Source organism: Cariama cristata, unplaced genomic scaffold, assembly GCF_000690535.1.
Source record: "Cariama cristata isolate BGI_N322 unplaced genomic scaffold, ASM69053v1 scaffold13337, whole genome shotgun sequence".
NCBI classification, from domain to species: Eukaryota; Metazoa; Chordata; class Aves; order Cariamiformes; family Cariamidae; genus Cariama; species Cariama cristata.
Window position 1 is genome coordinate 5835 of NW_009628417.1, and position 25698 is coordinate 31532.

Sequence of the window (25698 nt, forward strand, 5' to 3'; positions counted from 1 at the left end):
TCACTGAATAATACATCTTTGTTCAGTGGGAGTTTCGGGAAATTTTTCATTTTCTTTGTTGTCATTGTTAGTTTTCTGTTCCTCCTTCATGGTTGAAACAGGTGACAAGTGATTGATCACTTCCTGCAGAATATCCTTACTTTCACTGGGAGGAAGATTGCTAAAATAATACTGAGGTACCAGCTCCATGAATCTGGTGAGGAAGTAAGACAAAACATTATTATTTTTTTAATTGAATTTTGAAATGTTAGATTAACTATTTCCAGGCTTGTACAAAAGACATCAGCAACATGCTGATGCACACAGCTGCAAAGTTTGTATTTCAACTCAAAACCAAAACTTTCTGCAAGACGTAGTAATAGTTTGTGCTTTCAGTGGACTTGCACTTAATGTGCTCAGTCTACGCCTCAGGTTGGTGATTGTCATTCAGTTCTCAGTGCTGCAGATTCACAGAATCACAGAATTAACTTGGTTGGAAGAGACCTTCTGGGATCATCGAGTCCAACCTTTGCCCTAACACCACCGTGTCAACTAGACCATGGCACTAAGGGCCACGTCCAGTCTTTTCTTAGACGCCTCCAGGGATGGTGACTCCACCACCTCCCTGGGCAGCCCATTCCAATGCCTAAAAAAATTGCATTAAATAATGATTTATTTTTTTTCTGATTTTGAACATATTTTTGGTTCAATAAAATTATGAAAAAGGCTTTCTTATAAACATTGGAAATAGAAAAGATAGGACAGCGGAATGTATATTCTCAGTTTGCAGAAGGAAGACTGTCGTCTTTTCTTGAATCCATAAACAGTTGATACGGGATGATTTAGCTGGCTGGGTACATAAAACATGTCACGAAAAAGATTTGCTGGAAAAGAGCTTTTCAAGGAACAAATAAATTTCCAGCTAGATTAATCTATGGGCACACTGTTGTGGTAACTCTTCCTTGATTTTTTTTTTTTTTTTTTCTGTATATTTTCCTTTGTAAGAAACTTTTGCAAACTGTAAGGTGTTTTTTCAGTGGATGAATTGATTACAGTGGCAGACATTGAGACTTAATTCAGTGCCCAAACAGATCAGCACACGTTAGGAAATACAAAAGGCTGACTTAAATGATGTTTTGTTTTGCATGAAGAGAACAGTAAGGGTGTGAGATCACAGTTCTTTCCCTTTTTTAATAGTTCTGAGCTCTAATGCAGTGAGTGTTCTGAGTAAAAATGACATCAAGCAAAGCTACACACGATGACAGAACAATACTGGCTACAAAGAAGGGAGAAGATGCCTGGAGTTGAATTCTTCAAGCATTGCTCTCAATGCACAACACATTCTGACTGTTTGTGACTTAAGTTACGCTTTTGTGGTAGAGGGGTGACTGAAGAAACAGTTCCATCGTTGTTAACTTACAGATCAGGTGATATCTCTGAGACGACTCTGATGGAGTTGTCTTCTGATATACTAAACTCATGGAATAAAACCCACTCAGGAATCCTTCTGGTGTTATGATATGATGAGAAAGGATGAAGCTGGGCCACTTGTCTGTGTGTTAACATTAAGTAATTACCCGAGCCATCTACATCACGAGCAATCTAAGAAAAAAAATGCAGAGGGTTACCGGTTACTTAATGGAATGTGCAAGATCCATAGATCAGTGTCTAGTATATTAAACCCAGGAATTAAACTTGCATTCACATACTTTGAAGTGGAGATCCTAAACCTCTTCCCAAATTTCTGTGGGAAAGCTAGGGACTGGATACTATGAAATGAGACCTAGGGTTAAAGAAAATATTGATCTATATATTTGAAAGGAAACTGTCTGCAGCAAATGAGAGCAGGCTTACACAGCAAGTATCTGAACTTGGCTTTGAAGGGTGCATGTGAAATCGGATGTATTCTTAAAGAATTGTAATACTTTAAAATACAATGTGTGGCAGGGCACTTGAAGTAGTATAATTTGGAAGGGTCAGTCTTGTATTTAGGGGGAGCATGGTGATGTGAAGGAAAGCATGTTTTCAAGTGGGAATAAATTAATCCTTCTTGCTTACGTTTACAATTAAGAGTACCTCATTTGGTCGAGATGAAGAAAGCTGTGTATTATATATACCTAAACATATTCAACAAGTCAGTTCTCTGTTTCCAGGGTATTTTCACATAAACATCTTCAAAAAGGAAATAATGTCTGAGAGAATATTACAAGTTAAAGAGATTTTTGAGGTAAAAGAGTTCTGTGAGTGAAAGACATTGACAGTTTTCCTCTTGGAGTGAAGTGTGTGGCCTTCATGCTGTGATAGCTGTACCCCAGAGAGAAGATTGGCATTGGCAGAAGTGTTTGATATGCTGTGGGAAAAATGGCTTTTACCCTTTCTGATGATGAAGAGATTGCACTGCTTAATTTAAGTTCTCTGAAGCATTCTATGTAACTTAACAATGTAGTAAGATGAAGCCACAATATTTTTCCTTACGTGCATAAAGTAACCAGATAAGAGAGATTTCTTAATGCTTAGTATATTTTCTTTTGATCCAAAGTCCGGTTCTGAAATGGGAAGTTCAATACGCTTCATAATCTCTACAAGTTCAGCTCTGATAATTTCTGCCATCCTCAGTGCAGAACAGCTTAGAAAATAATCACGGCACCATTTCTCATTACTGTAGTCTGTGGAGGGAAAAAACAGTATTTTGACTTAAAGCAAAGTCTTACTGATAGGCACTATCCACAGAGATACTGCTCTGTGAAATGTTCTTTGACTGGTGCAATAGATTAAAAACATTTTAGAGTGATTAGCTGTGTCAGAGCTGCCCAAAATTCTGATAACAAGAGCCATATGGACAACTTAGGCTCATTGATGTTCCCTGTAAAGCAAGTGGGCAATACTTGATATCCTTACTTAGTTTTGTAGAATTTTAGCCATATCTTTCTGAATAAAAATTTGCAAAATCCCTTATTTGTTCTGTAAAAATAATAGCTTCAAATAGAATGAGTAGCAACTCTATTTTCAGCCTTTCTGGATTCAAGCCAAGATATGGAACTGAGATAATGTCTGTAGTGCTGGTGATGATCCTGCCTGCTGGTAAAGGACAAGTTCTTTTGGACCTCTCTTCAACATTCAGCATGACTGAATGTCGAACAATCCTACTGTCCTGTCCTAAGGTTTTACTTAGTATATGCAAATTTAACACTCCCCTGTCTTAAGCACTGGACTCAGGCTAAACGAACTTGAGCAAGATGTTTGAGCACAGTAAAATGCTGTGAAGAACTTCTGTCTACTGTGCAGTCCCCTGGCTTTTATTTGGTTTCCTGTAAATGTGAACTTTACTACTTTCAATTTTTTCCCTTAAACTTTCCTTTTAGTTGACAGCTATCAGAAAGACACCAGAATAGTTAGGCTGCTGGGAGAATCAAGTCCCTCCTCAACTGTGTTTATGTCATTTCACATCTTAAACCGGCCTTATATGCTCTTACAAGAGGAACCATCATTCTGTTTTCATACAATATCACTTCAAATGACAACTGTAATAGTGCTTATATATTCTTGTTGAATGAGATACTCTGTCCTAGGTCATTTTCAATTAGTTAATAAACTCAAACTAATGTTCGTTTGCCATGGCTACTATCTTAGATTTCTCTCTGCAAATTAGCAATTCTAAAAGGAACAATTCAAAAAGGGTTTATAAACAAAATGCTAACAATAACACTTCAGATTTTTTGTTTTGTTTTTTTCCAACTTGGTTACGATGTGCTTCATTTTGTCTGGTATGGGTACACTTACATTGGCTTGCGGAGTTTGCACTGACTTCCTTGAAGGCGTTGAAGACATTGATAAGAGTAAAATGATCTCCTGCAGGGTGTGAGAATTTTCGCCAGCAAGTAAGAGCAATCTCTTCTGTTCCAGGAGGTGCGTGTAAGAAGCAATTGGGAGCTTAGAAAAAAATCAAGCTAGTGGTTATTAAGACACGTAGGTGCATGAACAAATAGTAAGTCCACCGGTATTTTTGGTTTTTTCCTTCCTCAGTTCCCTTTAATCTTCAGTGTTGAATTGCTGCTGAAGAACTGAATCTATTGCATTCACTAGGGTTTTATTTATGTTGATGTTCTTTCAATCTCTTGTTTAGTTAATTTGTGCTGTAAACACAAAAGAAGGTGAGCAGCTTTCTCCTAGACTGATGCCAAAAATGCTTCATAATGGCATGATCCAACTTATCCAGAGTCCAAGCATATGGTTTCTTTAATATAGAAAGAAACTAACGCTATGGATGTGTTGCCTTAATCTGCTCCTATATGTTGAAATTTGTGCCTTCTAGTGCATTTTACTTCTGTTGTGGTACAGTGCTACGTAATTGTGTCTTTCGAGAAGGCTGAGCTTTTTAAAAACTAAAGTGTGCCTATGCTCAATTGTTTACGTTTGTTGTATGTACTTAAACAATTTATCACAAGTTTAGGCCCACTATTAAAATTCAAGTCAGCTCAGACATAAAACCAAGTTGTTCTATAAGGAGAGCAACTAATGCAGCTTGGTGTCCTGTGGATTTATGTCCTTGCTGTCTAAGACTCCTCACCAATTTCTGGACCTCGGATATTCCCTCTGGGCAGAGCACAATAATGCCAAAACATTCTCTACAGGCAAGGTTAAGCTGTGGCTCTTGAACAGGAGGTGGCTCTCAAGCATTGGTTCTGTACTACGGTTATGCCTTAAAATCAGTAGTGTAGTGCAATATGGTTAGGAGGCTGCTGTGGAGAGAAGGGAGACAGCTAAATCTTGCTGGAGCCAGCATCACTATATAACAGTGAGACCTGAAAGAATCTTAACTCTAGCCCTGTCCTGCACTAGCTGGTGGGATCCTGAGAAGTCATCATCATTATTTGCTGTTTGAAATTCTGGAGTCACCCTCCTCTCAGTTATCGTAGTGTCTGATTTTATGGATCTTTGATGTATTAAGATTTCAGTAGCAGCTTTTGCAGAATAGGTTTTAAATATCTGGGGTTTATGTGTTGGTTTGAAAGGTCTGTGACATCAAATGAAAGAAGCTCTGTAGTTAACGACTTTCTAATATAAATGTTCTTGCTCCAGACTTCACGTGTCCAGTCTTTGGGGCCAGCTGGTTTGTCTGACAGTGCCATGTAGGAGCAGAGTGATCCATCAGGACAGAATGGTATGGATACTTAAGGTTATGTTAGTTTTATAAAATGTTTGAAGTGGAGGAACAAGATCACAAAGTAATTCTTTGTAGGTCAACAGTTCAATATTGTTTATAATTTAGAACTGCCCCTAGTTTGCTGCTCCAGTCTGTAAGAAATTTGCATGGATATGAGATACAAAAGTTCATTTTGACAGGATGTTCTGTGTATGCTTTCTGACAAAAGGTTGGAAGCTAATGGGGCAGCAGAAGCTTGGAAATGGAGTGCTAATTATGAATTCATTACTTGTGTTTCATTGCATGCTTAAAGTCAAGAATAACAAAAGTTTGCCTTTGGGTTGCCCTTGTCAATAGACTTCAAACGAGTGTACGTGGATTTGGCAGGTGGCACAAGCCATGCAGTAAGACATTATTTACGAGTACCTGTTACCATGGCTGCAATGGTGAGCATTTCATCAACACACTCAAATTCACACGAAGCCAGAATTGACTTTGACAGTTGTGGATCCAGGGGAAATTCTGACATAATAATTCCAAATTCAGAAAGGTTTCCATCATTATCCAGGGCTGCTAGATAATCGAGATCTTCCAAAGCCTGCATCAGGCTTTCAGGAGCTAATAAAAAGGAAAGATAATTCAAATTCTTGAGAATGGCTACATAGAAATGAATGTGTGAATTCTCAATGTAATATTTCAGTTGTAGATTTCCTATCTGAAAATGATAGATGTCAGCTTCTATCATTTGACAATGAGTAAGAAGAAAAAGTAATAAATTAGATGGACGGAAGGCTGAGAACATTCTGGAGGAAGAAAATAAGAGGTAACAATTACAGGGCTGCAAATAACTTTGCTGATCTTTTTTGTGTCAGAGCAGTTTTTGTCAAAAGTCCAAACACAGTGCTGAAGAGTGTATTGCACCCAGACTGTGTCAAAAATTCCTTACACTATTGGCAGTCTTCAGGTATGCATGCTCATTCTTTTTGAAGAGGGGTGGTCACATTTAGGGGTGCCGAGGGATACACAACAGCTCTAGGAAAGAGGATTATAACCAAAAGACAAGCATTTGCAGAAGTTGTAGCTGTGTTATCATTCTTATCATAAGGTATTTGGAGTTCTCTTGGTTTTATTTATTTATTTAATTATTTTAAATTTTTTTTTTAACATAGTTTCTCATGGTGTCAGAAGAAAAATGGGAACATAGGAAAAGAAAATGTCTCCCTAGCAATTGGCTGTACTTTCTCACTGCACAAAATGAAATGTTCAGTTTTCCCTTATCGTAGGTTGTAACATCCTTACAGCCTCCATAGATAGAAGTGAGAACAGTGAGGCAGAAAAAATGAGTGAATACAGGAAAATAATTACGTAGGCTGAGAGGCTAATTTGGGAAAAAAGTAGGAAATAAGTGAATTTGTTGAGTAGGGAGCGTGTGTACAAGATGGATTGAACAGAGGGAAACATGAAGGATATCATGAGTTAGAGTTTAGCATTTAAGATGGGGGTCTAAATGGTGAAACCAGAGGAGAACGAAGACTGAAGTGATGAGGTTTGTGTCTTAGATGTTAGAGAAACGCAAATGGAGGCCTGCCAGGAGTGTTCGATAGGGAGGTTTGCTTCTGCGTACCTTGAACACCAAGCTTTCAGGCTAAAGTGGTCCATATGTGCTTTTTCTGAAGACCACTGGAGTATCAACAATTAATTCAGTTCATTGTTCAATTAATTCAGTTTTGATCAGTGCCATATTAAGCTTATTCTATGAGGAGCACCTCCACAAGTCATAGGTATATCTTCCTCTTTCACGGATGAGGGTGAATGAAATCAACAACCCACAAGACGTGAAAATACAGAAAATGGCTCATACACATGGACACAAATAGGCCTTTTTCATCAGTTATCGTTACATCTCATCAGTTATTTCTTGACAGACCAATAGATGGCATTTGCAGTAGGGCTTCTGAACCTCTCAGCTGGATGGGAGTAAATAATGAAGGAGTTTGACAAAGTCTCTCTCATTAAGTATCTTGCCGAATTTCTCCTTTACCTTTTACCTTTTTTTTTTCCTGCTATTCTCTTGCTTTTCGGCATCTGAGGCAGTGGAAGACAGAATCAGCTTATGTATACCCTAGCCCTTTTACTATTACTTGATGATCTTTGAGGTCTCTTCCAACCATAATGATTCTATGATTCTATTATTGGCTCCTTTTTCTTTTGATAGATGGTGCCAGAAGCATGTGAAGCGTTATTCTGACATTTTTTTTCGGATTTTGAAAAAATTAGTTTCAGTGTTTTCTTAGCAACACTTTGTTCTGCTGAAAGAATGGTGTAATGAATTCAGACCCTCACAGTTGCAGTGATAAGAAAACACATCTGAAAGGACAGGATTAAGCAAATCAGTACTTAAAATGAGAACTTGAGCAGGTCTGTAGGAAATCTGCTGTTGATGATAGTAGGTCCCTTTGGCAAAACAAGCGTCGAAGAGCTTTATGTGCAACCATGGTGCCTACAGTTCTGGGGCTAGAGAGAGAGAGAGTACCTGAAAGCCAAGTAGAGGTTGTCAAGCCTATACTCTCCAAGAAGTAGTTGCTAGAGCATGAAAGACACTGGTGGAAATTGGGGAACTCTTGAAGTGTCACAGCTCTTTCCTCCCAGCTGTGTTCAAAGGTAGATTTCTATTCCAGGTCTTATTGTAATGGTCAGTATCTTTTCTGTGTGCCAGTTCATTTAAATTCATAACTGCTCTCCTATCACTGCAGCAACTTTCTCCTCAATCCAGTTTAAGGAGCTGTTTGATATTTTCTCTCTGTTTTATGGAAAAGAAGTTAAATTCTAGTCCCATTGAAGTTGGTGGCAAAAATTCCACTACAGCAGGACTTGGTCTCATCCCCAGCCAAGTATACCCAGGACTGGGAAACTAATGATTGCACTGGCAATTTTTCAGGCTTCTGTGGGCTGCTGTCAGTTTGCATATTAATGTCAAAAAAATTTCTAAATGAAAAAAAACCTAAAACAACCACAGCTACCCACACAGGCAGGGTGTGTATTTGTTCTTGTATCTTCATTAGTAGATGACTAGAAATAATTTCTTGCTTGAATTCATTATGAACGGGAACATGTCTTTGGCAGGCTACTTCTGCATCACGAAGATTAAAAGGAAAGCAAGCCTGTAAGGAGCCGGTAGGTCACATTTAGCCATAACACCACACTTCAGCCCCCTGCCTTCCTGCAGGAAAATCTTGAGTTTGGGTTTTTACTTCATTGGCAGCGAACTGTTAGTTTGTTGCCATCACTCTGTAATTAACTAGTTATAATGAGGTAAAGAAAAAAGTAAAATGGGATGCAAGCAAGCACCTGTTGTTTTTAACCCTTTTCTGTTACTGACATCTGAAGGGAAAAAATAGTTTATTAATTCCCCTTAGATGAGCTTCTACAGAGCTTCAGCGTGTAAATCTGCTAGTGTTGCGACTTCACTTAATTTTAAAACACTTACAATTAGTTTTCAGAGAAATTATCTCAAGAGTCTGTAAACTCCCGTTAAAACTGTGGACCTGTTTCATTTCAGTATTAGAGTTCATATCTCTGCATGTACAACATGAGGGGTTTCTGTCTAGAGAGAACATTTGCTATCAGATATATGAAGTTTAATGGGATAAAACATGAGCCCTTGCAGAAGCTAAGGTGTCTGAGAAGAAAATACCTAGGAAGTTTAAAGAAATGGAAAGTAACAGCTGATGAAGAGTAAGAGTCAGTGACAGGAAATGGGTATCAGTGATTGAAAATACAGGGAGAGTAAAGTGGTCATTCAGACATATGGTAATTACTGGGAAATCATGGAAGGCTAATTTCCAGAAATCAGCAGAGTAGTTTGTGCTTGAACTTATAAAATATGTGGTTATATGGCAGCCAATTTCAATCCCCTGATAGCATCAGTAATTTGCATTTTTATGCCCTGGAGTTAGTTGCCTTGAGATTTATAAGCAGAAACTACTTCCCTATTTTGCTATGATCGGTTTAAAAGAAAAAAAAAAAAAAAGAAAAAGGAGATGCCTGGATTTTTATTGTCCTAGAAAGGACAAGATAGTAAAGGTAGATTAGAGCAGGTGAAGGAACAGTAAAAAAACCCAACCAACCAAAAAAACCTCATAAAAAAAAGGGCTCTCAGATATGGGTCTGCATTTTAAGGCACAAACTCAGTCAATAAGAAACCATTGCAGGAACAGCAAATGCTCCTTTGAGAGTTCTTTATGGTATGGTTCCTATTTAAATGAAAACTAAGGTATAAGTAGTGTAAATGTTTAGATATGGAAAGCTTTTCTTTAAAGAACAGAAACCTGCATTGTCTTATAACGATGTCTAGCAAGCGTCATTATTTTTAGGGCTGCTTGCCAACGCCAACTACTGCTGCCATCACGGCAAACCGCAAGGCTTTGTGACTCGACTGCTGCTTTCCCGGGAGCAAAGTTTAAAAGAAGCTCTTAAGATATGTCCTATGCTTTCAACAAGAAACTGTCTCATCCCTGGAAGTTTAACAGGTATTTCCTTATCTGATATTTTCTTTCCCTTGCCTGTGTTCTTTGGCTACTTAAAACTGAGTTGCTCTGGACTTGTTTCAGGAAATCTGACCAGTTTTATATAAATACAGATCCCACTCTTGATCATACTTAGGCTTAGTAAAGCAAATATGTAACTCAATGTTATTGTTAGCACTGAAATTGTTTATTTGAGATTTTCAAGATGACTTAAAATTATGTTCTTCATTTCAGAGTTTTTTGTAACTTTGACATGAACGGAGTAAGTTATGTTTCTAAAGGTAGCTGTGCCTTTAATCTTTTCAGTATCACACCCCACATGACTGAAATTGAAATGCTTAAGGTGTGATAAAATAAATACGAAAGTATTATTCTTGTTCATAAGGAAGCAAGTGATTTAGAGATTTCCCCAAAGCTCTGTAATAAGTCAATTAAAGTCCTATTAGAGATAGGAATGAAACGTAAATGTCATTATTTTTAATAGTCCATTTAATTGCTATATCATGCTTATCTGGAGGATCTATACGTTCTGTGTTCTGGTCTCCTACTCGGTGAAAATGTTGAAGTATGTAAAATTCCTTCTTCTTGATAGATTTTTCTTTCTGTGGAAATAACTGTTATAAAGTTAGAGCTGACATGAATGTCAGGTGAAGGGACATTGTCTTTAAAGAGCTGATTCACTGCCTAGCAAACCACAAGTTTTTCCAGCTTCTGTTAGGCTTAACAGCATGAAGAACTGCCAAAGTAATTACTGCAGGGAGAATAGTTCTGGGGCATGCCGTTTTCTGTTATTGTTTTTTAACATTGCCCCTTGGATAGCAAACTGAAGTTGTGGAGAAATCTAGTGCCAAGTTTTCTTCAAATTATGCAGAGTTTCTTCTTCTGCAAGGACAAGCTTCTGTGTGCAGGTTTCATCTTGGTTCTCTTTTTTCCCCTGTAACTTCTGAGGTAGGATTTTTTTATGAATCTGTCGTGCTCTGAAGCCACCAATTCTATAACTATTATTTTGAAATTATAGTTGATCATTAAAAATTACTTTTCCAAACTCATACTTTGCAGTCTTTCCATTCCCCGTTACGCTGCTTCTTCACTCCTCCACGCTGGCTGCTAGTGGTCCCTACAGCCAGGACAGAGGCTGACCTGTGTTTTCCTACCATAAATGTACTGAGTGATATCCTCACACCAGGGATAGCACCGACTGTTCAGTGTAGTTGGTTTTCTATCTGCTTTGTGTCATCCTCAAAGCACATACATGACTGTGCAACATGTATATCCACAAAGAGTATGATTTAAAGAATATTATATAATGGCATTAAAAATATTTTTCATCACTTTGGTTTCTTTTGTTACTCTTTAGTAAATGACATGAGAATAGTCTGGCTTTAACAGTAATGGGCTACCCCTTCTCATGTTTGGGATGCCCTTTGCGATACCAGCTCCCTATTCTAAGCAATTGGCTACGTTCAGTGTGGTATGTGGTCCGTTACTGGGCTGTACACACTGCCCTGACTCCCATCCCTGATGCCTCTTGTCCCATGGATATGGGACTGCTCCTAAGGGTCAGGTTGTCCAGTCTGTGCTTTGCTTCCTCTGTTTGCTGTCTGGTCCTTAACTCCTCCAATTCCATTTATGCTTTTCCACTGATTTGTGCGGTACAGACTATGAAGTATGTGGCCATGTCTATGCTATCAGAAAGCTTTTCATTAGGAGATATATAATACTATTTAATCGATGAAATTCAGAAATTAAAACATCAAAGAATCAATCGGTGAACTTAAGATAATAAATTTGCCATGAAGATCACTTCATGTTGAGCAGACCTTACGTGGCGCGTTGAGTTTCTGTCTTTGACAGTCTGTTTATAATGAAAAATACACAAATTTTATTTCTGAAACAATTTGAAATTATATGCATTTATAAAACTCTTGTTCTTACGGATATTCTAGAAATATATTCTCAGTGGGGTTATAATAGCATAGCTTTCAAATGTCATGGTATCCATGACCATCAACAAATATTTTAATCTGAAAATTGTTTATGGTAACGCTGCATGAATGCAGAATCTGCAAACTGCATTCACCTTGATTTCTTAGGGAAATTTTACATGGCTTCATCTTTATACTGATTTGCATAGTTTAAATAAGGAGGAGTTCTTTTGTCACATTGGATAACACAGTAAAGATCTAGCTGATTAACTGATAAAATTGTAAACGCATCCCTGTTATAGTGGCACAGGAATTCAGATAATGCACTTCAGAACTGCAGTGCCAAATACATTTTCGTATGGCTCATGAATTCTAAAAAGGGTAACAAGTCTGCTGCATTTGCTCATCTCGATTATAGCGTGAATTAAATGCAGCAGCTGTAAGCCTGACATGTTTGTTGCTTTTATAATGCAGTAATAAGTCGGAGTTAATCCAGGCTTTTATTTTCCCTCAAAGAGCAGCAGAAAAAACCTGTGCAGATTGTTGTTGAGCAGAAATAAAATGTTTTACTGATGTCATTTTTGTTTCTTTACTTATCTGCTATATGTTCTCTACTTCATGTACAGGGAATGGACTGTGAAGTGCTTCTCTTTGAATTCTTGCTATGAATTGTGGTTATTTTTGATTTGTTTGTTCACCAGTTCATGTCCCTACGTTACTCTGTCATCTCAGTGAAAACATTATTTTATGTAGGAGATATTCACCTTGGGTTAAAAACCCCCAAAGCCTCCGTCTGTTTCAATTGCGAAGAAAACTTGAGAATGTTAGCTGAACAGAATCGGTGCATAGGCAAGCCTGTGGCATGTGTGGTTTACTGGAAGGGAAATCAAGTCCAAGGAGGTGAAGAGATATGGAATAGTCAAGCCCAGGACAAACTGTGCTGGGGAGAAATAGAAAGGCTGTTTGTGTTTTTAGTATCTGTGTGCTCTGAACGGCACTTACTTTGGCCAGGCCAAACGAGAGCATATAGAAATACTGCCATGTCTTTTTGTTTGCTTGTTTGTGGATAATTTTTTTTTTTTGATCTAGTTGATATTGTGCCATGTTTGGTTGAGGGCGGGCAAATTGGCTTTGTGTACATTGGTAGTAGATGTGAATAAAAGGTGTTATGCCCAGGAGTTTTCTTAGGGTCAGAAAAACGACACTGTTTGTTTTATGAGCATTGTTGCTCTTCTTTTTCACTTATGTCTGTATACCATCTCAGAGACCCCCTCTCTTCTTCCTCTGCTTTTTTCATCACTTCAGGTTACAGAAGGCTTATGCAAGTAAACTGACTGCAGCAAGGACAATGAAGCCTTTTTCGGGAAGCTCAAATCTCTTGCTCGAGAGAGGATGCTTTTCATCTCTCATAGCTCTTCTCTTTGCCTCCTCTGCAACACTCTCCTGCAGTACAGAGTCCAGAAAGGTGTAACATCTATTTGACCTTATGACTAGCAATGAAAAAGCTTCAGGGCTACCCTTTAACTCAGTACCAGAGGTATTTGGAGCTGGACAGCAAGGACTCTGGTGTGACTTTAGGGTCAGTCTTTGCTTCTGCTGGAGTATGTCATGCTGCTTTAGCCACTGGAGACTTGTGTGGCATTGAGCGTGCGCGGCAGGTTGGGGCTATCTCTACACAGAATGAGAAAACTTGGGCTTTCACAGGCTGAGATCATTGACCCAAAGCTCTTGGGAGGATGAAGGGCCCAAAAGAAAGATTCATGTGCTTGAAAGCTCGACATGTGTTTTGTGTTTGTTTCTATAACTGTATTGGTCTAATAGAATAATTAACTCCCCTTACAAATTTGCCTGCTTCAGTATTCCTGTTTCTTTCAGACAAATGTATTTCACACCGGGTACTTCAAACTGTCTGTATTCTGATAGCGTGAGCTTTATAGTTATCTCTGGAGAATGGTGGTAGGGATATAACTTAAGTGTTAGTAGGAAAGAAGTTCATTGCCTGCTCAGAAGTGGGAAAAAGAAAGCCCCAAGGCAAAGCAAGCCGATGTGTGATCTGTCCTAGGATAAAGGAAGAGTTGTTCTGGGCAATTAAAGCACTGTTTCAGATGTTTAGTTGTGTGGGGCCTTAAGACGGGAAGGAGACCAGGAAATTGTGCAGACTTTCTCATCTCCTTTCAGTAGACCCCCTACAGTGTTTGTGGGATTTTTTTCTTTGTTCAAACAGTTAGTCTAACATTTCTCACACTGTTTCAGTAATTCCTCAAACTTTTCAATGCCTTGACCTTGCACTTTTGATCTAGTTAGCAAAAACTTTTTCATATTTGATGCCCATCCAAGTAAAGCTGATGCATTCATTGAATGCCTTTACAATTTTGTACACATCAGCAAGATGCTTTCTTCAGCTGCATTTTCTCAAAAATACAGACAAAACTTAGAATTCCTACATCTGTTAAATCCTTAAATGCCTCTAGCATTTCATTCTCTCTGAATACCAACTGTCTCCATTGTGCCTTTAAACCCAAAAATACCGAATGCTTTTCCTAATGTTACTTTACTAATTCATTCTACGGTTCAAGAACAGCTTTCTTCATATCCAGTAAAAGCACTAATACATTTTAGAATATTTTTTTTTAGTAAAATACTTTCTAAATTTGAGTGGAAGCCAACTGTATTCCGTAACCATTTTCCATGAAGGTTTCCTAGATTCAGCACAGGAGGTGACACTCACAAGGCCAAAATACTCCCAATTCTCATCAGTCTTGAATTAGTTACCTCTCAGACTGGCAATGTTTTTTCACATTTCCTTTAGGCATGTTTCTGCTACACAGGCAGACAAGGGAAAAGTAGAATAAATTCTACTTAAAAATTCCACTTACAATCTATCACAACATCCAACAGTGGGAATTAAACCCTTTACTACTGATTAATTACAGTGTACAACATGTAGAAGACAAGTGATCATTCTAATTTTGGGTATATGCATGAGGGAAGGGAGGATAATATAAGAATTCTTCCTGTTTGCACTGGAAAATTATCATGAATGAAGCTAGCAATAGGTCACACGATCCCCAAACCAGTGAAATCAGTGCTATTTCCTTCACTTTAATTGACTTAAAATCAACAGCAGAATCTCCAGCGGTACTTGGGGTTTGTGGTAGGTCAGAACAGAAGAGACTATCCTTCTATAGAAAAAGCCCTAAAATATGAAGTCAGAAAAAGAAAAAAACCCCAAGCAACCACTTTCTTCACACTCTTACCTCAGAATTCAGAGTATTCCCTGTCTAGTATTGAAACTTTATTCAGGTTTATTTTATAAATAATATTGTTCTTAAGTAACAGCTTATTGTAAATTTGAGGTGGGAGATGCTGGAGGATAAGAAGAAAAACTGATTTCCTCCAAATCTATCTCCTAGGTAACACAGTAGTTTATTTGGGTTGTAAACTTTTGATTAAAGGAATATATTTTGTTAGATATCTGTACAATGCTTTGTAGAATAGGACACAAATTTTCTTTGTGGGTTCCAGGAAAATAATATGAAAACTAGATGAGAAGATATTTAGAATATTGGTTGGAGTTTTTTTGTGTGTTTTATTTGTTTATTTTTTTTGTCTTTTCATTCCAATTCCATTCAGATACTTTATGGTCTTTTTCAGAGCAGGCAGTTCATACGCAGTACCATTTTTCTAAGTGCAACTATCGCATTGTGAACTGTTCTAGCAGGTAAGTGGTAAAAGCAGTGACAATATTATAACAAGTACTTCAAAAAGAACCGTACTGCAAATAACAGGACAAAGTTAATCTTTAAATAACTGCAAAAATAGTAATAAGAATATGGAAAATTTGTGCATCATCATTACCTGGCCTGCTTATGAAGTCACAGTGTCCGAAGCCTGCTATATCCATCCTTTTCAGGAAGAGAACCATACTAGTTAGGTTTGATTCCTGTATTTTGGCTGGTAGATGTGGTTTCATTTCTTTGTATGTAAATTCTTCAGGATACAAGCAGAAGAGTTTTCCTGGAAGAGATTTCAGGAAAATTACCTTCTTTTTTTTTTTTTCCCCACATTGATTCTATTAATAATTTGAGCTAATGGATTTAAATTTTGAGCTAATAATTCTACCTGATGAAGACATGCCCAGAATTTGTTTATGCATCTCTGCTTGACTTTTGCTGATAGGTTGCGTTATAACAGAGTCTGCTTTGATTCTAGGATTGTACACCTTTAAATGAAAGAGATATTAAGCATCAGATAAGTAAGTGAAGACTACAAAAATATTAATGGTGTGTACTGAATTTTTGTCTAGGTCATTTTACAGAAAGTGTAGGAACAGTTTCATTTCTTTTTGTACTATGTCTTTCAGCAGCTTGGAAATGAGAGCCGTCAGCACTTTGATAAATTGGCAGACACTTACATTTTGCAATAACTCTGTAAGTATACTCTATGATAAATGCCTTTTTCTGAAGAAATGTACCTTACTAAAGCACAAAATGTGTATCTATGGTATCATCAAGAAAAGCGTCAAAAATATTATTTATTTCTTCCAATGACAGAATCCCAACATTGATAACATTTTGTTCCATAACTCCAAATTTTTGTCTTAATATTGAAATCTATCAGTTCAGAACAGGAGACAAAGACTGTATCAAAGATATACAATGCCCTGTTTTATTTTTTTCTTAATTGTACTTTGTTTTAATTAAACTGGGGAGCTGATCCACTCACTGTTCTGACCACCAGATGATGTCCATAAGCTTCTGTAGTATACGGCAAGACATATAACATCTGAATATGGCAACTTTCTAGTTATGTCGTCTGAATTGACTTTTTCTACTTTAAGCAGAGGTTTAATAAAAAAGATAAAATCTGCTTCAGTGCAGGGGACGAATTTCTTTTCCTCTGGGTAAATTTATGATATATCCCAACAGCAAGACTTCCGCAAGATTTTGTTCTGCACAAAACTTTGCCTGCTCCCTCTACATTCAACTGACTTTCAGCCACATAGATTGAATGTGAATTTGAACTGCTGAGGAATGAATATTAGAGGACTAAACTTCAGCTGTTAGGACAAAATAATTGAATTAAAAGGTAAAAATTACGTAACCGATAGAGGTGATTTGATGACCACCAGGACTGTCTTGAAACTAATTTGTCCCCATTGCTTTGTATTTCTGATTCATAGAAGTCTGGAAGCATGGAATTTTACTTTGGGCTTGGAAGTGAGATCCATTTGCATCACTCAAGACAACTGTAGTTTTAGAAATAAGTTGAGTTTTGCATAGTCTAACTGAAAACTGCTTTTAGGCTTTTATTTGTTTCACAGAAAAGTATGACAATTTTTTTTTTACCTTGACTTGAGGCTGAGTTAGTTTATAATCCCTGTATGAGAACCTTTAAAAAGGACAGTGTTAGACAGATGTTTTGCAATTAAAATGAAACGTAATGGTAGTTCCCAGTCTTTGGCCTGAACTACTTTCAAGGCTAATCAGGAATAATGATCTCCGATCCAAAATTTTAGGAACACTTAACCTCAATTTTGGTGATTCCATTCTGGATTTTGTAAAGAAACTGTATTATATTGTTTCTTCTGCCTATTACTGGAATATTTATTTTGACTAGCAAAACACGCAGGACAGTTACAAAGCCTGTAATAGTGCAGCTTTCCAATTCATGTAATGACTTGTTCCTACATAGTCACTCATTCTTTAGGACATCAGCTTTGTAGAAATGAAAGAAACAAGACATATTTTTTGCTGCTGCGCTAGTCCTTCCCAGGATGGGGTGGAAAACAAGAACAGAAGACGTAGTTAGAGTGAACTGTAAAAAGTCAAAGATTAATCTGACAAATTGCAGCATTTTGAGGTACTTGGATGGAAGGACATACCTGGAAGGAGCACAAGCAGCTTTAAAAAGGAATGGTTCCCTGTATGAGCATCGTATGGCATTATATGATCTGTGGCACTACACTAATTACTAAATTGTTAAACAAGGGATGAAGTTAAGCTACTAAACTAGGTAATCTGCCAGTAGGTAGCCAAGAACTGATTGTATTTTGCTCTATCTATAAGATACTGAAGAGGTAATTATTACTGACAGGCCAAAACTAAGGTGAGATACAGTTTGCAATTGAAATGTCATTGATTTGGTGCCCGAATGAGTGGCAGTTTCAGCTGGGAGTGTTAATCTGACTTTAGAAACTTGAAAATTTTGTTTTGTGGCTGAATTTAGGAAGTAATTATGTTTTCTTGCTTTCTCTTCACATGAGATGTCCATGAAAGTTATTTAAACTGTGTTAATTCGAATGTTAAAAATATGGAATCTGATTTATGAAAGAATAGAAAAATATTTGATCCTTTGGAAACCATTTGCATCGATCTATTAGCTGCATATTTGCCATTCCCCCACCCTGAAAAAAACCTTTTGCATCGTTCATTTTTGGCATATCGATTCCGGTTAACTTTACTAACCTTTCTTCTTTCAACACCGACATCAATGACAAAGGTTACATTTTTAATCCAAATCAAAGATTCTCCAAAGCTTGTGGTAAGTAGCACTTTTCTTCTGTATTTTTTGCAGCATTTCTGTTTGTCTTGATTTGGTTTGGGAATTAGGTCTTGTTTTGTGGGGTATAAAGGAACTGGGATGAGTTCTCCAAGGTCAGGATTTAAATTAGACTGTTCCTGTCGGATCATTTGGTAAGCTTTTTCAATTTCCTGTAATCAGGAGAAAGATATTTTTTTTTCCTCATGAGTATGAAAAATAAATATCAATATTTAATTTTAAAGCAACTTTTTTATTCTAAAATGAATTTTAACTATGTATCAAACTATAACAACATTTAAATCTTACATGATTAATAAAGGAGAAAAAAAAAAAGGGAACTGAACTATGTATGAGAATTTACTGACTGTATCTACTGACTATGAACCAAGGAAAAGCTGGACTGCTTTTTGAAATGTCTTCTTCTCTTCTGTAGTTTTCAAACTGTGTGACAGTGTGCTCCCCCCCCAACCTCACCTTTATTTCCCATGACCCTGAGTGATAACCACCAGTGACGGTCGTAATGGATGCATCTGTTTGTGGTGGCTGCATTCTGCTCAAAGTGGATTTGAGGGAGACAGATGACACCACAATAGCCAAGGGCTGATTTGAGCCATGTGCCCACCTAAACACAGTGCTGGTCAAGGTCCAACTCAAGCCAAGTTTGGAAGAAACTAACATCTGTGGTTGGTATGCAAATATGACTACGAGTCAGTTATCTTACTCCATCATCAATAGTGGACAACCCAGGGCCTGTTGAGCTCTTCTGCGTGGCAGGAGGCTGCACGCCAGGATCTCCCCTTGAGTAGGGACGCCTCTCAAGGCTACTCCTCGAGGCTGAGAGAATCCTTATCGCATCAGATACTCAGTAAGTGAATTGGGAATAAGTGGACTGAAACTTTGAAATCTTAGCTAAGTGATATGAAGGATTGATTGTGCACATACTATCCTTTAGACATAACCCGTTGGCCAAGTCTAGGACTAAGCCTAGATCCAGCTGCACCTAAACTCTCCTCTGAGAAGGAGTTTAGAATGCAAGGGGGTCCTTTCTGAACCCCATGACTCAACAGGAGGGTCTCCCTGACAGTTTTGTCTGACCCTGTCCTCTATGCAGTAAATAATAAAGTGTACCTTGCCAACGAATCTTGTTAAACCACTGCCACATTTACTATCAAACTTTGTTAAATCACTGTTTTATATCAATAAAGCATATTGTTGCTTCTCTCTTAAGAGTGAAGTGCATGACTCCGTCCTCAACAAACGGTCACTAAACTTTATGTATGTAGGGCATGTAGGATGCATCCGCATCGGTGATAGTGCCAAAGATTTTGGTGCAAATTTGTTACATGTAGGACTGAAATGTTACAGGGAAGGACTGAAATGGCAGAGCCCCTGTTTGGGTCACTTTGCAAACTACTATTATGTTCTTAGTCCAATTACAATACATAAAAAGACCAAAGTATGCAGAAACCTCCCTTAATTATTATATTTAAGAAGATACAAGTATTGTAAAGGTTTTAATTTCTTGTTTTGTTTTGTTTTGCTTGTTTTTTTTCCCTAATAATTAATAAGCTCTATGAAGGCTTAAGAAAGTCAGTAAAATGCCCTTGAGCTGTGTTAATGGAACATCACCTTTAAAACAGTTCACAAATTCAGAGGTCAAATGTGAATTGTAAAAAGGGTTTTCTTTGTTGTTGTTTTAGTCTTTATTTAAAATATAATTTGTGTTGTGAATGATTTTTTTTTTAAGATATACAAAAATCATTCATAGACTTCAGTTTGAAAGGGATTTTTTTTTAAAAAAAAAGCATTTTTATTAGCAAACATTTTTCAAACTTGAAAAAACAGATTGAGTTTCTATTTGAGAGTGACATTACATTTATAGTAGTTGTAGGTTGAAAGTATTCCATAAAAATTCTTATAAAGATATGACAGTGGCATCTAATAGCAAGGCTGCCACCAAGAAAACACATAAATCTTGATGTTCTTAGTTTATTTGTATTTTTGTTCAGTTTAAAAGACAGTTGAGTGCTAGGGAACAGTGAGCCATTAGCAATACGAAAATTTAAATCACCGTTAAACAAGAATGCATGGGATGTGAACTGTGTGGTAACAATTCATAATGAGTGTTTTGTTCGTCATGAGAGAGAAAACTAAGTAATCTCTGTCGGCAAGAAAGAAATTATTATTTTAGTATTGTGTGGGATTTGCCCATCAAAAAAAATACTAAGCAGAAATAAAACCTTCTTCCCAGTCCTTTGAAATGGAAAGACCATGTGTTTTCTCTGCAACGTTACTATTATAAATATGGGAACTGGTACAGAGAATTCATTAATTCATCATTTGTAAAATTTGTGTCTATAAAGTTTACAACTTATTATTAAAAGTCTTACATATCCATCTCCGTTTTTACAGTGAAAAGCTACCATGATGTTCCCGGTTATTGAGATATATATATGTATAAACCCAAAGTGTTGTATACACCATCATTTGTATGTAGGAAAAACCTGAAATGATAAAAACAGTTGGCAGTATCTGGTGTCTTAGATACTGGTAACGAGATATATATAGGTCGTAGAAAGACACAGATGTAAATTGTTTCTTCATTAAAATCAGAAATAGTGGAATCGGTTAATAACTTACTTGTTCACATGCCAGGAAGACGACAATGTCACCCTTCTCTTTTGTATGGTGTATCTCAAAGAGCAGTCTTAGTGCTGACAGAAAGTGGTCTTTCTGAATGCTGCAAGAGTATACAACCTCTGCATGGTGTTTGTTTTCCACTCTTATGAAGGGGATGCTGCCATAATAATTCTGCAGTTTGCTGGACATATGGGGCGCAGTGAGTATTACCAGCCTCAGTTCTGGTCTTGATATCAAGACATTTTTAAAAAGGCCAAGCAACGCATCTGTTGCAACAGTTCTTTCATGCACATCATCCAAGATGATAACACCATAATAGTTCAGAAGAGGCGTAGACATCATTTCCCTTTGTAGCATATCATCTGTACAGTATCTGCAACATACAAACAGAAAGCTCTACAAAGTTTCTTGGAATATTCAGATTTGATTGTAAGAAATTATTTCCGGCTCTTGGGGACAGCTTGGTTCTTTCTGTTCTAACAAGAAAGATTTGATAAGAACAGAGAGTCTATTTTGTAGACAGTGTCACAGTCTCAACTAAACGTTTAAATCCTTCTTTAAGTAGCTGTGAAGTCAGTAACTTTCAATGACACTAAGTGGCACTACGGTTGAAAGGATGCTCTAGGCAAATGCAGAAATACTTCTGCCCTAAAATCATAACTTCTGTTGCCTTTCATCTTCCAAACTATCTACGTATATTGCATACCATATCCAGTTCTTGAGCTAGGAACTAATACTTTTAGATGAGGAAAAGAAGGTGTACACGTCCACTTGAAACAATGTTAGAACCAAGATGAGAGATTAATTTATGCCGTAAGGCCCTCCTCACTTTTATCCCTATTATTCCTGCTACTGAAAGTTTTTAAAAAGATATTATTTTTTGCTGTTTTGCTCTGCAGGACTTTGAATTCTTGAACCAGGTTTCAATGTGCGAGAGGATAGGATTCATCTCCCTTTCACATCAGGAGCAGCTGCAGGAAGATGTGCTGCAAGATGAGGTTTACAGAGTTCTCCACGAAAGAAAGAGGACACACAAAAGGAAACTTGATTTTCAGAAGGGGTGAGTATCACCTTCTTCACTGGAAATCAAGGGCTGGGAGAACGGCTTATGATCTACATTTTATAGTTAGCGCTTGCCATATTAAGGAACCAGAGAAACTCTCCTAACTTTCAGAGAGGCTCAAAATCTGAATCCTTGTGTTGCTGCTGTCGTCTGGCTATATTTAATTAATTAATTGCGCTTCTTATATCTTTAAAATCCTCCTAAATGCTTTTTTCTCTTGTTGCTGAATATACCCTTTTGTAGTCATGATTTTTGACTACTTTTAATTCGAACTTTACTTTGTAATAGATTATCCCATGTTCCCTTGTGGTAATGAACACTCCTATACTGGAAAACAGAGAAAAAGTAGAATGATATGGAGGTTACTGAGGTGTTTAATGAAGTTTTGCACAGATGGTAATCTTGCCCACTTAAATCTCTACTACAATTTAACACAGAATACCTCCTTCAAGCCTTTTACAGCTTATTGATTCATCACAAAATCTCCAGTATCTGCACTTAAAAATGTTATATGCAACTTTATAAAGCAGTGTTGTTTTTTTTTTGTTTTCATACTGTATGCAAAAATCTTTTGCAACTGTAGCACTGTTACCTGATGTTAGTGGAATGGTGCAATAAAGAGCTGGAGTGGTCAGGTGCAAACTTTTGCACTTGCAAAGACCTGTAAGCTACATATTAGTTTGAAGCCATTAAAAAACAAACACGCAAACCTCAGGATAGTTTCTGTGGTACAGCAGCTTTCAAAGGGGACGAAATACCCCACTTCGTGGCCAACGTTGACATCCATTTCATCAGCTACACGCAGTGCCAGCCACACTGCTGTCTGCTTGTGTACCTGGGTGCATACAACTACGCCATGTTGATAGCGGACAGAAAGGCAATACTCAGCACACCACTGAGGAATCTGTAAATAAATAAGAAAGCATATGTATTTAACACATTTAGCAGAGACTGTAATGCAAAAGAAGTAGACAGTGTCGAAGAGCTAAATCAACCTGAGCACCCGCTGCATACCGTCTGCCTGACTACTGATGGATGAGCAGCACCTAACACAGAAATTACCTGCCTTGATAAATGTCAAGACCTGGAATCTCTTAAGTAGTCAAGAGTTGGAGTGACATGGGCTAGAAGGTTCACCTGGGAGTTTCTCAGCTGGACTCAGATTAGTTTGGATATGTTGCAGAAGGGACAGAATTAGCCTCTGGGGAGCAGGTAATGCTGGCAGCATCGTTCTTAAGCACCTGCTGATTGATCCAACAATGTTAGTGTGGTTGTTGTCAGGGGCTTCTCAGCTGGCTCAGCGGTAAACCTGCCCGTGCTACATCGTATTCAGGTGCTTGACATGAGAAACGTGTCCCAAGAAGAAAAGGATTTCAAACTGACAAATGCCACAGTAAATATATGTAATTTCAGATTAATTACCCTGTAAACAAAGATAACTGAAACGGAACTGCTCCAGAAACTGGTACAGTAGGGCTCTAATTTATATATTTACAGTAGAAAAATCAACACTAGACAATATTAATGTTACTGTCATGAGAAAGTAAAATTACTTTATAAATATTATTTTAGTGAAAGTATTGGGTTTCAAATCCTTTACTTAACATATATAGACTAGGTGCATCAGCCACATGTCATTTACTTCTGTATAGTTATTTATGTTTCTAAAAATGTTCAAAAAACAGCCAGCAATGTGTTACATCTTATTAAAATTGTTTAGGGACAATTAAAAAAGCTAACATTTCTTAGCAAGTTGTTTATTATTATACAAAGTTTGTTTTGTATAAATTACAGTCAACAACAAGGGGTAAAGTCTTTGCACTCCAAAAAATATTCCAGGCACCAAGTGGGTGTGTATCCTTTTTATAGGAACACAGGAATTTTCAATGAGAAGTATGATGTCTCTAGGTCAATATGTGATCTCTAGCAGTGTCTAGCATCAAAGTCTCTGGCAGATGTGAGATGCCCTGCAACAGTAATTATCCTACAGCTTTACCTGCAGGAAAGTTTTCTCCTGATCCCAGTCATAAACAATAATGTTTTGGCTTATAACCTTGAACATTCTTCTCTGCTTACGGTGTAACAGAGTTAGGTTGTTATATATTATTACAACAGAAATTGATAGTCCTAGTGGATATTTATGTGTTTAGAGGCAACTGAGATCTTGGCTTCAGCGATGTCTTTTAACAGGAGCTCTGTAAAGTAATTGTGTATTCTTGGAAAAAGCATTTGCTCTTGGCTGAAGTGAGGGGAAGACCATTACTTCTCCCTGAGAAACAGCCCTACTGATTTCAGTCCTCCATTCCCTGAGAACTTTTTTCACCTTGTCTTATGACCTGCCTGCAAATCCACTGTATTTCTTTCCTGATATAGCACTGATCAGAACCAAAACACACTTTCCAAGTAAGAGTATGCATTGAATCCAATACAAGCATTGCAGAGTTCACCATTTCCACTGGGCGTTCAATGTGATGATGGACAAAAAGAGGACAAAATGTCAAGTTCAGTTATTATTAAGGAGAAGGCAGTAAAATTCTCCAAATGAACAAAATAGTGGCCAGCCAAATGTAGGAGGAATGATTTATTGATAAAATGCAAAAGAAACCTGAAATAAGTCCTAAAGTATTTTATACTTAGCCTTGGCCTCTCTGAAGGCAGTGGAAATACACCTGTAATTTCAATAGGGAAGGATTTTAGCTCATACATTCTGTAATAAATTTAAAAGCATATATTTGATGAGTTTTCAAGTTGAGGTGTGATGTTGTGACATACAAAAAAAGCAAAAATTTACAATGCATGTACTGGTAAATACAATAATATTTTGCACAGAATTTTTCTGAGGTTATGTGTATATTTAGTTCCAACTTTTAAACTATAGTAGTTGATGCATGTGGTCTTCAGCATTCAGAAAGGACTTGATATTTTTAAATTTAGTATTTAGTACAAAAAAGTTGTAGTTTGAGATTTTTGTTAGCTGTTTATGACACTGTGTCAGACAATCACAGGCTAAGAAGTGTTACTCTTCAGTGCTCAACTTAACCTGAAGCCCAAAAGACATCATCAACCAAGCAAAAATGGCTTGTAACAGACAAATGTAAAGTAAGTGTCAATTGTTTGTGAATATTTGAAGAAAGTTATTTAAATGTATGTTTGTATATGTATTTTAAATCTGTATTTGATTGCGTTAATCTTTATTCACCTTCTGTGTTTCACTTTCCCTCTCTGGCCTTAATACCTCAGATTACAGTAGATGGCCACACATCTGTTTCTACACTGAGAACAGCTGAACTCAATACAACTATGTGTGCGTACACCACAGCTGAACTCTTCAGAACTGTATGTTATTATATTGCAATACCATATAGTACTCAGCGTAGCAACAGCCCACTTCTAACAGAAACCAGATACTAGTATAACATAAATCTGGATATGGACATGCCTAATATAAGTAAAGGGCAACAGCTATGAATAGTAAATTAATTTCAAAAATATTTTTGTGTTTTAAAAATATGTAACATTAGTAAAATAGTAATAGTAACTGAAAAGTGTACAACATTAAATGTTCTAAAAATAATAAATAAAAACACCAACCAAGTATGTTGTACTGACCTGGGAACTCTTGCCAGTCTTAGCATCTCCTGACACAATCACAATCTGGTTATGAAGCAAACTTTCCATGAAAGTATATTTCTCTTTCCATACTGGAAGTTCTTCTCTTTCTTTCATAAGTTTATAATAACGGGAAGAGTAAGGCAAGCCATCAAAAGGATTAAGCTCTAAATCTTCTCCACATACTAGTATTTCCTCTTCATCACCATCGCTGCAGTCAAGTAATTCTGAAAAGCAGTGGATCTCTGGAGAAAAGGTAAAAAACTCCAT

General features: G+C 37.2%; 1 protein-coding gene across 1 annotated transcript; it reads right to left on the reverse strand.

Moving 5' to 3' along the window:
* On the reverse strand, positions 1 to 25698 carry DHX32 (DEAH (Asp-Glu-Ala-His) box polypeptide 32). The gene is made up of 11 exons (XM_009704813.1): positions 25429 to 25698; positions 22530 to 22723; positions 20757 to 21129; positions 18041 to 18286; positions 15696 to 15795; positions 15432 to 15590; positions 5549 to 5740; positions 3760 to 3909; positions 2455 to 2645; positions 1400 to 1581; positions 1 to 193 (listed from the first exon to the last, which is right to left on the reverse strand). Exons 1-11 carry the CDS (start codon positions 25696 to 25698, stop codon positions 1 to 3), a joined length of 2250 nt encoding a protein of 749 aa, XP_009703115.1.